The sequence below is a fragment of the Hyperoodon ampullatus genome (assembly GCF_949752795.1).
Source record: "Hyperoodon ampullatus genome assembly, chromosome: 14".
Lineage (NCBI taxonomy): Eukaryota > Metazoa > Chordata > Mammalia > Artiodactyla > Ziphiidae > Hyperoodon > Hyperoodon ampullatus.
In genome coordinates, this window is record NC_136927.1 from 13,377,707 (window position 1) to 13,395,069 (window position 17,363).

Consider the following 17,363-nt stretch of genomic DNA (forward strand, 5'->3'; position numbering starts at 1 on the left):
ACTTAAGATTTTGATTAAAGCAGAGTTCTTAACTAAATTAATGACACTGAGCTTCAATGTTCTCATCAGTAAAATAGGATGATGGAACACCACTGGAGCTCACAAGTCCATCTTGGCACGATAAAGTCTATGTCAGGGGTTCAAAACAAAGGTAGTACTAGGCGGAAGTGAGCCACATCCTGGCTCCAGATGTAATGTTGAAGGCAGGACCCAGCTTCAGGTCTCTGATGCATCATGGCCTGTCCATTCAGAGGACACTAACATCTCCAGAACACTGTCTCCATTCTGGACTCAAGCAGCAGTGTACATCTGCTTGGAACTCAACTGTTTCCCCTCAACTTCTCTATGTCATTGTTTATAATCCTGTCTCTATGTCATTGTTTATAATTGCTTACATTGTCATGGTGGAATTTTCAAGAAAAAATAAATATGCAAGCAAAAATATAAAACCAGATGAGCTGACAAACGAGGACAAAAGATTATTATTTTGTCAAAATATTTTTAAGTTGACCCAACTATAACTACAATTGACAAGGATTCTAAAAATAACATTTTATCAGTGTGTGATACTTAAGAGTTTATCTTAAACTTGACAGGAATTAAACATCCTCTGCTGAAAACAATTTCCTAAACTAAATATAATCTTGAAGCTCTGATTCTGCCAAGTTCACTCTGCAGATATACAGTGTGAAATAATTTCAAATGATATCACTGTGAGACACTTCATTGCAATTTTATTTTTAATCGTTGGTGTAAATGACATAAATTTTAAAGTAAAATGGGCTCAACAAGATTAGGGTAGATATAAATTAGTGAAATTGTGACAGAGCATTTTTTTTTTGCACAGTTCTTTATATGCCTTTAGTTTAGGGTCAATTGGAAAATTGCATTTATGCCCAATTAAAAAATGTTTCTTAGTGCTGCACTTATCCAGTTAAACAGAAAAGAAATGAAACTTTAACATGTAAATGAAACTTAAATACAACAACCATGGGCTTATAGGATTCATGTAAAAAGCTCTTTATAAAAATGATTTCCCATTCATAGTATTAAAAATGTTTTCTCACAACTAAAAAAAAAAACTGTATCTCCCGTAACATCAATTTCAAAGACTGCAGAAATCATTTGGAATTAATTTTTTGAGGGTCAGATGTATGCTTAATGACATGATTCTTGTATTTAATATCATTACTACGTGTTATAAATCCCTGAATACTCTGATAGATTTTCAAAAGCCATGCTATGGTAACTTGAGAGCTTTTATTCAATATTTAACAATTTATTGAGAGAATACTTTTTTCTCTAACTTTACTCAGTGTGGCTATTTTCCTAGGACTAATGGGGGGGGGGCGGGAATGACCAGAAGATTTCTTCAGTATGAGTCAGTAATTTTCGTGGTAAATTTCACCATGGGATCTTTACACCAAAAGAAAGGACAAGCCATGGTGAATCTCACCAACTAGTTTTATTAATTTGGGGTCTGATTTTTATCCTATTAAAAGTTGGGCTTAGTCCCTTTACTTTATGCATGTAGCTTTTGAAAACTGCTAATTCAGATTTAGTCCTTAAAGAAAAAAAAATGTAAGAAAGAAATGAAGACTTTGCTGGGAATTAAATTCTTCATGACTGAACTACTTTACACAAAATAGGTGGTGTTGAAGACTTTTGCTGGGTACAATTGTGTGATAGGGTAGCACATACCTTAACAGATAAAGTGTTGGCCACGATCCCATCCACAATGCCTTCGGTGAATGGATCAAAGTGCTTGTCAGGTCTCCTCATGAACTCTGGCTTCAGTCTGTAGCCACTTTTCCCATTGTATTCATACATTCCCATGTTTATTTGCATAGCCAGGTCTGCATATCAAAAACACAAACTTTATTGTGACTGTAGTTTTACTTGGAGCAAGAAAGCAAGATTGTATTACAGTCCACTTTTGTTCCTCCTTTAAAAAGAAAGATTTAATCATTATAGAAACAGGAAATACAGACAAGAAAAAGAAATTGAGCTGTCATCTCCAAATCCAGAGGTAAACCACTGCCAATAGGTTGGTATATATCCTGTTTTTCTACTTCAAATATATTTTGAAAATGCAGTATGTCCATTTCATTAAATATTCATCTGCTTTAATTTTAACAACTGTATAAACTTCTTTTGAATAGATATGTCTGAATACACGGTTTATAACAGCCCCCTCTCTTCCAAGTTTTTATCATTACATATAATGTTTTGATGAACATCGTTGTGATGAAATCTTTGAAGCCATCATTAACGATGTTCTTAGGAGTGAAATTTCTAGGTCAGAAAATATGCATATTGGAAAAGCTTTTTGATAATTCTCGCTAAGATGCCGTTCAGAAAGTTTAAATCACTTTAAACCTACAATCCATGTTTTTGAGGATGGACTTCTTCATACTTCACCAACAGTGGTGAAGTGGTGAAATTCTTCTTTTTTCAGTTAAAAGAAAGAAAAAATATTTTCTTTAAAAAATTTTCATTTCTTTGATTATTTACTGCCAGTATGTAATCACACACTGACTAGTTTCTAACGGACAAAGATTCCTGGTCAAAGTTTTGCTAAGACTCAGTCAATGTATGAAATAAATGTCTACATTTGTTGCAATTGCTAGAGCTTAACAAACAAAAAGATACTTTAAAGTCATAAGGAATCTGGGAAACTGTCAATTTCCTCCATATTATCTGAGTCTATTTAGGTGGACAGTAAAGAAGTGATGGTAGAATCATTCCAATGTTCCATGTAACAAACCATTTTTAGAGCAGGGAAAATAAGTGAAATTTTATCTCTCATTTTTTAAGGTATATGACTATGATACCAAAATTGGACAGAGTACCAAAAAAAGAAAATGATGGACTTATCATACTTAAAAAAAAAAACTTCAAAAGTCTAAAAAATTAATTAGCAAAACATATGTTCTAAAAAATAATATACAAGCAAATAGAATTTATCCTGGGAACAAAAGGGTACTTACATATTAGGAGATTTATTAATATAATTTATCACATTTCTCACAAAAGAAGAAATGAACATACGATCATCGTAATAGATGTCAAAGAGACATTTAATAATATTCAACATAAATTCCTAAAACACTGTTGTCACTTAAAGCAAGTGTAGATTCATTTAGTGTGTAAAAGACTATCTGTCTCAAATTCACAGCCAGCATCTACTCATTGGTATCACAATGTGAAATTCCTGTTAGTGTTAAGATGAAGAGGAAGTGACCACTCTTAATACTATTATTTAATATTATTTTAGAATGGTCAGTCCAAGGCACTAAGAAGGGAGAAAAAGTAGATGTGATTAAATTATTATAACTGTGTATATGAAAAAAACAATAAAATCTACTGGCAAAATAGGCTATTATGAGTTTAGGAAGATGATCATTTATAAAATACATTTATTTATAAAATAAATATACAAATATCAATATCCAGAAACAATCTGTGAAAAACGTAATGTTAAAAAAAGGATTTCATCTAGAGAAACTATACCTCTAATGAAGATGAGTGATTTTGTTGAGAAACTTGATATAATAATTTTCTGTGATTAAAAAAACCCCTAAAAATTAGAAGTTGTCAGTTTTTTTCAGATGAATTTATACATTTAATGGGATTTTAATCGAAATCTCATTTTTTTCCAGTGGGGGAGAGGGGAACATAACAATTAAACTAATATAAATTTAATGTGATTTTAATCAAAATCTCATTTTCTTTTCAGTGCAGGAGATAATAACAATTAAACTAAATTCACTTGGAAAAAGAATCCCACTGGCAAGGAAAGAAGAATTGAATGTTAATAGCCATGAAGAATTTCCACTTCCATGTATTAAACCATATTATTAAACATTATAATAATAACAGTAAGTTATTGGCTCCAGGAGGGTGAAAAATTTATTAATGGAGAAGACTATACATTGAAAAAATGTACCCAAATTAACAACTAAAAAGGCTACATCTAGGGGCTTCCCTAGTGGCACAGTGGTTAAGAATCCACCTGCCAATGCAGGGGACACGGGTTGGAGGCCTGGTCCAGAAAGATCCCACATGCCGCAGAGCAACTAAGCCCGTGAGCCACAACTACTGAGACTGTGCTCTAAAGCCCGTGAGCCCCAACTACTGAAGCCCATGCTCCTAGAGCCCGTGCTCTGCAACAAGAGAAGCCACTGTAATGAGAAGCCCATGCACCACAACAAAGAGTAGCCCCCACTCTCCACAATTAGAGAAAGCCCGCAGGCAGCAGTGAAGACCCAATGCAGCCAAAAATAAATAAAGTAATAAATAAATAAACTAAAAAAAAATAAAAGTCTACATCTAATAAACTGTAATTTCAGTTTGATCTCTTACTGAGATTATACATGAAAATTAAATTTGTATGGATGAACAGGTTAAATTACAGATAAAAAAGAAACTATGAAAGAAATAGGAGTAAACATGGATGGATCATTGGGTGTGGAGCCTGAAATCATGAGAGTAAACCAAGATTCCATAAAATAAAACATTAATCAACCTGATCTCATCTGTTTTACAAAATAAGAAAACATGACCTTTATATAAAAAGTACTGTTATAAGTGAATAGAAAAATTGACAAGAGTCCTGAATAGTCAATTCATAAAAGCAGAAATGTAAAAATCAAAACACATACTTAAAATGTTCAACCTCAACAATAATCAAAGGAATGAAATAAAAAAGGACAAGGAGGTATTTTTCTGAATTTATTATTATTATTATTATTATTATTATTATTATTATTATTATTATTATTTAATGATAATACTTAACCAAGATCTCAAGTGACAGAGAACAACTTATACATTGCTGATGGAGGAGAAATCTAGTGCAACATTTTTTTTGTGTGTGTGTGTGTGGTATGCGGGCTTCTCACTGCTGTGGCCTCTCCCGTTGCGGAGCACAGGCTCTGGACGCGCAGGCCCAGCGGCCATGGCTCACGGGCCCAACCGCTCCGCGGCATGTGGGATCCTCCCGGACCAGGGCACGAACCTGCGTCCCCTGCACCGGCAGGCGGACCCTCAACCACTGCGCCACCAGGGAAGCCCTAGTGCAACATTTTTGATGGACAATTTGGCATTGTGCAGAAAGATTCTTAAAACGTTCACTTCTTTTAATTCTATTTCAAGGAGCTGTTCCAAAAGAACATTAGGAGATAGACTTGACAATTTATATTCAAGGCTGTTCTCAGGGCACTATTTATAGCAGGAATAAAATACCCTAAAGTTCAGTGATAGGAAATGGGTTTTAGTGAATTGTGAGATGTGCTTAATATATAGCTATTAAAATTCATGTTTCTGTATCACATTTAAATATATATAAAGATATATATATTTAAACAAGTTATTAAGTGAAAAAGCATGTATATGCATATCCAAAAAACCTTACAGATTATAATGCCAAAAGTTAACAATGTTGAATCTCTGAGTGGTAACATTCCTCACAGTTTTATTCTTTTCTTTATGGTATTTTTGAATTTTTTACATTTTCTATAATAAATACATATTACTTTAAAAAGCATAAAAGTTTTTGCTTGAAAATAATGCAAAACAAGTAGAAATAAAGACTTGTTTATAAACCATTGAAGACAATTTCTCAATTTTCAAAATTCACTTTTTTTTGCAATGATATTTCCTTTATGAAAATGTGCTTTTGTTTGTTTTTTCAGTCAAGTCTGACAGTTTTTCTTCTCCTTGGGAATGGTTATAAAGCCACGGGGAAATGTGGCTTTATAATAGAAAGGAAATGAACATTAATTGTGCTACTTACCCACTGTTTGGAAATTAAGTGCAACCATTTGGCAGCCTGCATTCCAGAAGAGCTGGGGCATGTAGTTGGATGAATCCACACGTGTTCCTTTTGGATATATCCTGCTAAGCTGCATTTTGTTATATCTGGACCATCATGTTAAGTAGTGAATACAATTATAAAAAGAATTAGCCAATAATATTTGCTGAGAAGCTGCCTTCCATCTTTCTCCATTGGGGAAATGAATTAAAGATTGATGATCTCACTGGGCTGGTGGGTGAAATAGGTAAAAAGCTTTCTGAACAAACAGAATAAATGTGCTTTTATAATAGAAATGTAGCATCACCTTTGCAGAGCCCTGTGGGTAAAAAGTAATGAGGTGCAAAGATGGTTGAGTCAATGTGATTTTGTGGAGATTATTAAGGACTGGCTTAGCAATTAAAGACACATGAGGAAGTCCAAGCATAGCAAGTCACGTGACAGGATGATATTGTGCTTGGCAGAAGCAGATATCATGAACTGTATGGCTATTTTTGAAATGCTCTCTGCTCATTTTCTTAACCTTCTCAGGGAATGCTATTGGCCAAGACTGTGGTACTCTTTATGATTGATAACAAGGTAAATATAGCACAGAAGGTTTTGACCTTGTCTCATATTTTGGTTCCTACCGTCATCAGTTTTCCATCCTGAGAACCTTTTAGTTATTGAAGGATGCTATGTCTTTAAAACACAACTGACTATTTCTATTACCAAGTTTGGTAGAGGTTAGCTCAGGTTCTGAGCTCGGCAGGGGAGTTAGGCCAAATAGAGTTTGAAACTTAAATTCTGGAACTTGTTAGCTGTATGATTCAGGACAAGTTATTTCCCTTTTCTGTGCTTCAGTTTCCTCATCGATAAAAGATGTGAATTCCTACATTATACAGCTATTGTAAGAATTAAATAAGACATATAACAAAAGGTCTATCACATAGTTAGTACTTGATGAATACTAATGATCATGATATACTGTCACTTTGCTTATGGAGTTTACACTTGTTTCCTCTATTGCTGATGAGTTTTAAAGGTGACATTTTTATTATAGGACTTTGATGAAATTGGGCTGTTTGGGACATTTAATATTTGTTTTATGAAAAAATTTTAAAGATCTGTGTCATTTCATTTTGATTCAGGGATAAAAATTAAAAAAATTTGTTGTCAGGAGTATCAAACGAAGCCATTATTAGTAATGTATTTTCTCATCATCATCATCCCAACTATTTTTCGATTGGACATCTATTACATGTAAGGATGTGAGACACCAAAAACATGTCTATATTATATACATATAATATATACACTTTATACCTATCATATTTTATATATGCATAAAGCATACACACACATTTTACATATGTTGTCCATAACCCAACAGCAAGGCATAAAGCTGGTATCATCATTTCTGTTTACAGGTGAGAAAACTCAGAAGGATTATGCAAATTACCAAGGGATAAAGAGGTTGGTGGTCTGAAGGTATCCTGGAAATCTGGGCTTCCTTTACTCCAAGGCCAGTTCTCTTTTCCACATGCCAGACTATCCCACTCACCATTACATATGAAACCTGAAACTATTTATTGCCCAGGTGACAGACTTAAGCCATCTCATGCACCTTTCTCCTTTATTAAAGACAAAAAATTAACAAATAACACCACTTCACTCCTGTCGATTCAGCAGACGTCCGTCAAATCAAGGATACTCTACAAATTCCACTGGAGACTTTGTAAGTTGCTCAAGTCCTTTGGTTTCCACAAAGGAAGACATTTCAAAGCTTCTGTTTCTTTCTGAGTTAACAACAACAACAACAAAAAGTGAGAAATAAAATTCAATATTATAAATGATAGCACATAAGATGTAGAGAAATGTTCTGTGAAGTTGAGGGCAAAGAATCCTCAAACAACTTTTATATTTAATGTTGTTTTCAGTGGACTATTTACCTGTAACAAAAGTTGAGTCTTAGTTTTGCCTCTTCTAATATTTGCTACCTGGGCCAGGTGTTGGGCAAGTTAGGGACATGATGGCGTTAGGGTGGGAAAATGAATTTTAGACTTGGAGAGTGTGGCCAGGAAAGCTATTTTGTCAAAAGAGCAGGGGCCCTGTGGTAATCTGTTGCTCTAAATCCATTCAGATTGCTTTCTGGAAGCCATCACTGAGAATTAACAATACAGACCGTGTGTACACTCCTGCTAGATGCTGACTCTCTTTTATACCCACACTGTCATTGCCTCAAGTTTGTAGAGACTCTTTAGAAACAACTAATTTGACATACGAATTTTGTTATTTTAAAGCAGAAGTCTCCTTGGACATTTTCCAGTCTGATAGCCTCATTTTCAGATTAGATGACAGAGACTGTAGAGGTGAATGTACTAGAGGGCTCAATATTCTTGGACACAGAGAAACATCTTGAAAGTGAAAGCTAAGCTTCCAATTAGAGTGAGAGAAACCAAACAAAGTTATCTTAGTTTAGAAAGACTAAGAGTCAAACAGCTTCTCTGTCCTCTTCCCAACTAGAAAGAAATCACACTGTTACATACAGACTAAGATGTGTTATCTGGAGCTCGGTGACTTAAACTGGGTTACCTTGAGGCATCTTTCCTCTTTGATGCCCACTTTCCATAATTAAAGTCTTTCATATGACTATCTTAAGCATGACTGCTAATTAAAATTAAGTCAATTTAATACGTTCTTTGTGAAATATGTACAGTGTTCTTTTTTAAAAAGTGAGAAAATGATATAAAACACAGGGAGAAAAGTACTTGTTTGTAAATCTTTGGCTGGTGATGTGGTCACCAGGTTCTTAAGGACCTAAATGTATCAGCCCCTTCTCAGTTTAGCTACTTGTCTGGGAGCTTTTGACTCATGAATTACGAAAACTCGTTTTACAGCCAAAGGAAGTTATAGTAATATAAAAATAACTACTTTATAGTATGTTTCACAACGAACAGCTTGTAGTAAGAAACACCAGTAATTATAACATCAAACAAACTGTTGAAATCTTTATGTATAAATCTTACTGGAAGTTAAATTCTTTGTTGTAGAGATCTAGATACCATATGTTATGAAGTTAAGACTCTTTGGGAAAAATTATACAATTACACATAAGTGTGTTAATGTAGAGGCTTAGAGTTTAATATATCTATAAAACTCTCCTTTATAAGAGACTGCTGTGTTTAAGAAAAAATTCAGCTTTTAAGAGCATATGCTTATAAAAGTAGCTAAACTGTCCCAAGGATTCTCTTAACCTAATAGTATTTTACAGTTCATGCAAACACAAAGGGCAATTTGATAAAAGGGCTCCTTTCTCTAGGATGAGGAGAGATAATGTACATATATAATTTGCATCCAGTATGGATGGGTAGTTGGATGAGTGGAAAACACCAAGTAATGTGAAGTTAATGATATGTTCTCCTAAATATATAAAACATAGGCTAAACAAATGGAATGTGGATGAACTGGTTGATTTGGTTCTATTTCTATTCAATATTGAGACTGATCAAGTCTCTGATTGCTTCCTTTCGAGGGGACGGTTAAATAGTTTATTTCAACACTCTCATTTATAAAATTGATGGAATGCCCATGTGGTCACAAACGAAAAATAATGTAAAATACTCAGTTAGCTGTACTCTGGTCTAATATCTTTTAGATAACCACGTATGGCCTCTAGCTCTATTAAGAATTTTGGGAAAACATATCATGGAATACTTTTTCATATGGTTTTATAAATATATATATATATACACATAAAATATACTTATATATAGTTATATATATTTATTTAGATATACAAAAAAACAGATAGTAAATTCACACATATACTCAAGACTTCATAGAACAGTTCTAATAAGCATCTCATTTTTTGGTCTAATAACCTTGTGTTTAAAATATACTCATCATATGCTACATTAGGGTTTTTTCTCCAGGGAAAACTTACTTTTTGAAGTTTCGAATGACTCGAACTTGACTGGCTGAATATAGTTCACCAGATTAGACATCTCTTCTGTGGCCATGGCCTCGCTCCCAGCGGTCCCCTGGAAGCAGGAGTAAAAATAACGTTCCCAGAGTCGGCATTATGTTTTCCCAGGGCAATGATCAAATGACCCAAGAGAGCAGAAGATTTTCACGCCTCTTCTGAAAACGATTATCGCCAACAGAAAATGGATTACAGGAGAAAGGAAAAGCAACACCTCACGTTACACACTGCAGGATGGGAGGAGGGAGGTTTAGCGGCAGCTCCCAGGGCACTCTGGGACCAGCGGTATCAGCACCATCTGAGAGCTTGTGAGAGATGCAGCCTCTCAGCCCCCTGCGCAGGCCTCCTGAACCAGAATCTGCATTTTACTGAGGTGATTCAAACACACAGCAAAGTTTAAGAAGCCCTGAGCTGTGTTTCATCTGCCAAAGCAGGGAGTCCACAGGTGATGTCTGAAGTTACATACCAAGAATTCACTGTACAATACGAAAGTGAGATGTAGGTGACCACCGGCTGACTCACGAACTGTTATAAAAAAAACTTTGCTGGTGGAAGTGGGTGGGGATGGGCAAACATATATTGCTTTTTTTTTTACAAATATTCCTCTGTCCCTCCCTTTCTGGTTCCTGGGCACCTATTAGGCAAGCAGCCCAAAACAATGTAAGTCAGTAGCTCAGGGTCTAGAGCCAGACTGTCTAATTTTAAATCCTAAGCCCACCACTTAGAAACTGTGCATTCTTGGGCAAGTCACTTAACTGTTCTCTTCCTCAGCTTGCTCACCTGTAAAATTATGATAAAATCAGTCCCAACAGCATATAGGGTTTTTGTGATTATTAAATGAATTAATTTATGTGAAAGCTCAGAATGGTATCTGGCACATAGTAAAACCTGGTGTTACTTTAGCTACTATTATGTATTACATACCACTTTGATAAAGTATTTAATAAAGAAGAAAGCCAATATTGCAGTATTCATATGGACAGACCTCTGTAGGCTGATCTAATATTTTCTCCCATTTTTAGAAGGGAAAATACATGGAGGCATGGTTTCTTTTGAAAACTTCTGTAGCAATATTAAGGTTAAATATTAATTGGAAAATATTCATTTGCAAATGGCCATCCAGCTAGTAAGATAGTTTTAAAATGATCAAAAATCACTGACAAAAAGTTTACACAATTGAAATAATTCTGGAAAAACTACTCTGTAACAGTTTTCCTTCTGGATATTGAGTTGAAATTTAGTGGGGAAACATAATTAATCAAAAATTTAGACTATATTAAAGGAAATAATTATAAGAGGAAGAACATTATGTGAGAACAACTTATTATTTGTTATTTATCTTTATTAACTAAAATGTGAAGATACAAATACTGAGACAGATACTTTCCAATATATTTGAAAGCAGATTCAGCTTAAACTTTTTGAACAAGACTAAAACAAAGTTTTAAAATTCCAATTGACCTATCCTTGATTTGTTTCTGGATTCTGTGCAGTTAATATTTCTGAGCTGATGAAGTTATTTGGGAAGCTTGAGCTTATGTCAGTAGATACCACTAGTGGTTCTAAAATTACAATGGGGAATTCCCTGGCGGTCCAGTGGTTAGGACTCTGCACTTCCACTGCCGGGGACCTGGGTTCAATCCCTGGGGGGGGAATTAAGACCCCATAAGCCAAAAAAGGGTCAAAATTATAACAACGAAAGTAATGTCGTGTTTATAAACATTTCTCCAAAGCTCATGTCTTCTCTGGATTCTGGACCATTGCCAATCCATTTAATTGCCTCAAAAATTGAAGCGGGCAGTTGGAGGTCACAATTTTATTTATTTATTTATTTATTTATTTATTTTTTGCGGTACGCGGGCCTCTCACTGTTGTGGCCTCTCCCGTTGCGGAGCACAGGCTCCGGACATGCAGGCTCAGCGTCCATGGCTCACGGGCCCAGCCGCTCCGTGGCATGTGGGATCTTCCCGGACAGGGGCACGAAACCGTGATGTCTGCAACGGCAGGCGGACTCTCAACCACTGCGCCGCCAGGGAAGCCCGAGGTCACAAATTTTGAATTCATTCTCAACATACCACATATGATGGAAGGCAGCCTCAGCAACACTGTTCCTTATAGAGAACTTTGCTTAATGCAATGCTTGTTCCTCTAGCGACCAGTTTGCATCTTCATTTCTCAAACTCTTTTCACCACTAGATGGCAGAAGGCGACCAGGAGCTACAATCCAGCGGGCGCAGTCTGGATGGGCAAGTTAGCTGAAAGATTCTGTGACCAGAAGTCAAGCCCTAGAAACCTACCTCATCCATCGAAGACTTTTTACAGTCATCCTCATCGTCATCATCGTCACTCTCCGTATCAGCTTCTCCTGTCAAATTTTAATAACAGATCATGAAGTAAATAAGCATTTACAGGTTCGAGGCACATGTGACATGTGCATTACCCAAAATTTCCTTGGAAGTTGGCCTTTCACCATTCTGAAGTTATTCTTTTGGGTTTTTTTAAATTTTATTAATTACACAGAATTATACTGACATTTTGAATATGGATTTATTTTTCTAAATTTGATTTGTGAATACCATTTGAAATTTCCAAGTTCTATAAAAGATGCTTGTCTTTACATTTTTATCTATATGTTTTACAAAACATAAGGCATGTTATACAGTTAGCTCTCTCTGGTGCACATATCCTAGTTTGATGTATACATTCTATTTTAGTGTCTCCATGACCCTAAAACAGATAAACTATCACTTTACCACATTCCCCTCTTCTACCTGGTCCTGACTCTTCTGTGTGATGCTTGGCCAGAGCTCAGTGACCTTGTAGCTATTTTTCCAAGCCAGAGAGGACATCACAGAAGTCGAGGTAGAGGACAAGAGCTGGGACAGGAATGGAGGCTATAGTAGCACACCTGATTCTACAAAACTGTAAGGTACCACCTGTATCTTATGATTTGCCTGCAGGCTTATTTGATGGAGGCATTGTTGTCTAAACAATGCACATAGCTTTAAAAATGGAGATGTTCTGTTTAAGATGGCAGGATAAAATGGGTGAACTCTTAAAATAATTATGCCTGTAAATCTACCTCGGTCAGATATAATGCAGATTCACATGTAGTCAATATACAGTCATTTCAATAGTTTTTCTCTCCAAAGTTTAGGTGGATGATTCCACCAGCTTAAATAGTCACGTTGGTATGAGGCATTACATTCTTCCCAGCTCTGGGATTCAGTCAGACCCAGGAATATCACTTATGTAAAAAGATTTTCAAGTATAAAGTGAAGAAAGCATACTTTTAAATTGTTTGATTTGACTTCTGTCAGGGTCCATACAATGCAATAGGATAATAAGCCCAGAAGATGGCAATATTGGTTCAACAGTGAGGCAACCTACAGGGGCCAGTACCTCCCCTCCCTGCCTTCTACAAATTAGCTGCCCTGCGCAATCTCTATCAATGACACTGCTCACAGCACTGCCTCCAAGAAGCTTATAAATGTTTTCATTTGGCTGACGAAGTTCAATCGATTACTAATGATAGCAGTTAGCATTAGTGAAGTAACCTTTAGAGGGAAATGATGTCTGGGACCAGCATGGCTTATTATTTGCAGCTTGTTTATTAAAGAAAGCCACATACAACTGCTTTATGACGTTAGTATTGGTTAGTTAATAAGAGGAACCAATTCCACTTTGAACAGAAAACATAGTTCATCCTATTAGAGACATTCTTTTAGGAGGTTGACACAAAATTTTTTAGAGTCAAATTTGTGGCCTCAAGTTTTTGTAGCTATTTATTTATTTTTTTAATTAGAGAAGGGGTTCTTTTTATTGAGTAATTTAAGAAGTTTAGAAGGACAGTGCTTCATTTTACATTAGCAACACACCAGAATTTCAAATAATCAGGCCATTCTCTAGTTTATGTGGAAAGGAAAGAATTTGTCATTCTTTGCTCTATGAGCAGGGACCTGATTTCTCCCTTATAAGTTTCTGGAGGAATCTTGTTGAAAAATTAAAAAATATATATCCTAGTTCTTTAAGACAAGTGTACAGGCAAACGACTGGATTTCTTGGGGGGAAGATCTGGCCAACAGGCGCCGTGATAAGTAGATTAGCTTTGATATAAGAAACATGTTTTTCAAGTTATTTGAGTTCCCAATACTGAAAACATCTACAAACCAAATGGTAAATTAGCAGTGCTGTTTATTCAGGGCCCTACCTACATATTTAAATGTCCAAAAATTTCCATTGAAATAAATGAAAATTGCACAACAGAGTAGGGGCTAGCTTAGGAAATCTACCAAATTAGTAACAGATTGCTGCTCTTTCTCTGAACTAAGCAATAATGTTCACTGCCTGTTAAAAATTGTTATTTGTGTTATGCATCCGGTTAATAAGAGGGAAGAGAACTGGGGAAGGCAGATGGTAAAACGACAAGCTCCCACATGAAAAGGAAGATACAATTTACTCGCTAAAACTCGAGATAGAATCGTGCTGAGAAATAGGTGGCCTGTTAGTGACTTTTCGTTCCAAAACTTCAAAAAGAACATTCTCACTGAGAACAAAAGTTATTTTTGAAAAAAGAATCAGAATTGTGTAATAACGTTTGAAACACACATTTAAAAACTACCCCCAAAAAAATTCTTTCAAGGAATCACATAACATCTGTGGACAAGGATGTTAATCTAAACAATAAAAGTAATTCCCTGGTGATGCAGTGGTTAAGAATCTGCCTGCCAATGCAGGGGACATGGGTTCGAGCACTGGTCCTGGAAAATCCCACGTGCCGTGGAGCAACTAAGCCCATGCACCGCAACTACTGAGCCTGTGCTCTACAGCCCACGAGCCACAACTACTGAGCCCATGAGCCACATCTACTGAAGCCCGGGCACCTAGAGTCCATGCTCCACAACAAGAGAAGCCACCGCAATGAGAAGCTCGCGCACTGCAACTAACAGTAGCCCCCGCTCGCCACAACTAGAGAAAGCCCATGTGCGGCAACGAAGACCCAACGCAGCTGGGGGGGTGGGGGGTAGAAAAAACTAATTGGTAACTGTAATGGAAAAATACAGGAAAAGATAAATCAGAGTCTTGGCCAAGCTTTTTTTTCCTGAATGCCATAGAGTTTGTATTTTAATTTTTAAAAATTATTTTTAAACCTTTTACTTGACATGTGATAAGTATACAGAAAAGTACACATACCACACGTGTACAAGTGCCTTAACATACCAAACAGACCTTAGGAAACAGTACCCAGATCAAGAAACAAAACATAACTGTGTCCAGAAGCCTACTTGGGTCCCTTTTAGTCACTTTTTCACGAGGGGTAACCATCTCCTGACCTCTAACAGTTCAGGTTAGTTCTGCTGTTTTTGTACTTTATATAGATGGAATCAGACAGTGGATACTTATCTTTTGCATTTGACTTCTTTACTCAACATTGTGTTTCTAAAATGAGATTCATCCATATTGTTGTATGCACTGTAGATCATTATTGCTACATATTATTCCATGGGGTGAATATAGCACATGTATTTATCTGTTTTTTTGTTTTCTTTTTTTTTGCTTTTGCGGTACGCGGGCCTCACTGCTGTGGCCTCTCCCGTTGCGGAGCACAGGCTCCGGACGCACAGGCTTAGCGGCCATAGCTCACGGGCCCAGCCGCTCTGCGGCATGTGGGATCTTCCAGGACTGGGGCACGAACCCACGTCCCCTGCATCAGCAGGTGGACTCTCAACCACTGCGCCACCAGGGAAGCCCTGTATTTATCTGTTGATGGGCTATTCTGAATAGTGCTGCTTTAAGCAATTCTTCACCAATGTCTCTTGGTGAACATCTACATGCATTTCTGTTGGGTATATACCTAGGAATAGAATTCTCTGGGGCAGAGGGGGTTCATATGCATATGTTCAGCTTAGCTTTTGTAGATGCTGCCAAACAGTTTTCCAAAATGATTATTCCAAGGTTAGCTAAACTTTTTATTAAAGAACTTTCTAGATTTATGCTTAAAGTTTCCTTTACTTGTTCACCCTCGAATCAGGGTGAACGTATCTGTAATGCACTTTTAAGATTGCCAAGACACTGACTAGAGTTGGAAAAGAACTTAGACTAAATGACAAATAATTCAAAGGAAATGGGTGACCACTTTGAATTCTTTTCTCATCAATCACAAAAATCTATTTCAACTTAAATCTAAACCAAAAATTAGTGACAGTAAATATCACCTAGTAGCTTTGATAGATAATTCAAGTAACTTTACCATTTCACATTTTAAAAGAGCTCTGTAGAATATGGATAAGTTGAATGGCCCAGAACTCTTCAGCACATCATCAATGAGAATCCATTTGATGAATATCTTGTGTCCAGACTTGTGGTTAATGTCAAGGGATCCCTTCCCTTGAGAAGCTTAAAATAACATGGTCACTCCAAAGATTATTTGGCTTATGTGGTAGCCAGAATTATGGCCTCCCCAAAATGCCCATGTCCTATGAATATCTCTTGTGTCCTGTGAATACACTTCAAGAGGGACTTTGCAGATGAGATTAAGTTAAGGACCTTGAAATGCAAGAGATTACTCTAGATTATCTGGATGGGCCCAATGGAAAGACATGAGTTCTGAAAAGCAAAGGACCTTTTCCAGCTGTGGTCCAAGGGAAATACGATGACAGAAGAAGTGAGATGGGACATTCCTGGCTTGAAGCTGGAGGAAGGGGGCCACAAGCCAATGAATGTGGGTGGCCTCTAGGAGCTGGAAATGCAGGGAATAATATTGCCTAGAGCCTCCAGAAACGAAAGCATCCCTGCTGACACCTAGAGTTTAGCCCAGTGGGGCCATGTGAGCCTTCTGTCCTGCAGAACTGGGTGTTCATATGTTTGTGTAGTTTTAAGCCTCCAGGTTTATAACAGAAGTCAAAAAAACAACACGTTCTAAAACTGTGCCAGGTAGAAATGTTAAAAGTCCTTCTAAGTTAATTCCAGGGCAGCAATTCTTAAATCCATACATAATAGGGGAATGAGAGCCCACCAGCCCCTCACCAGCTCCTGGGGACGAGGGCTCAAACACACTGGAGGAGTCGCTGTACGTGTTGGAGGTTTGTTCTGAGAGCTTCTTTTTGCCACTTCCTTCTGACGATTTGTGGGATTTCTTCTTATTTTTCACCAAAATTTTGTACATTAAGTCCAGAGGGCTTGGAAGAGGAACTCCAGATTCCAGCTAATGGAAAGAAAAGACACATTCTTTAAAAACACTGTCCCCGCTGAGCCTGCGCGTCCGGAGCCTGTGCTCCACGGCGGGAGAGGCCACAGCAGTGAGAGGCCCGCCCGCATACCGCAAAAAAAAAAAAAAAAACACTGTCCCTTCCTTTCAAGTTCCTTCCCCAAAACAAACTCCCAGGACTGCATTAGATACCAAGGGCTTCTAGATTATTCTTTACTACCTCAACACAGCTCATTAAGTTGCTCTAAGGGTGTCTTATGTAGGGGCTAGTTCATAGTTCTTGCTTTTTTCACATGAAAGGTATATTTTAATTACTGTACTGTAATTATTTTTCCATGAGAAATCTACATGAATAACACCACAGAAATGTACTGGGT

General features: G+C 36.7%; 1 protein-coding gene across 2 annotated transcripts in view; it reads right to left on the reverse strand.

Moving 5' to 3' along the window:
* Positions 1–17,363, reverse strand: part of PLCB1 (phospholipase C beta 1) — a gene marked incomplete at both ends in the record, with an annotated part of 691,313 nt that overhangs the window by 119,864 nt on the left and 554,086 nt on the right. For both annotated transcript variants that reach the window (XM_079720111.1, XM_079720112.1), the window contains 6 exons: positions 1,702–1,856; positions 5,798–5,922; positions 7,509–7,593; positions 9,741–9,837; positions 12,077–12,144; positions 16,806–16,983. In XM_079720111.1, coding sequence (XP_079576237.1) covers positions 1,702–1,856; positions 5,798–5,922; positions 7,509–7,593; positions 9,741–9,837; positions 12,077–12,144; positions 16,806–16,983 — 708 coding nt within the window. The remainder of the gene's footprint in view (positions 1–1,701; positions 1,857–5,797; positions 5,923–7,508; positions 7,594–9,740; positions 9,838–12,076; positions 12,145–16,805; positions 16,984–17,363) is intronic.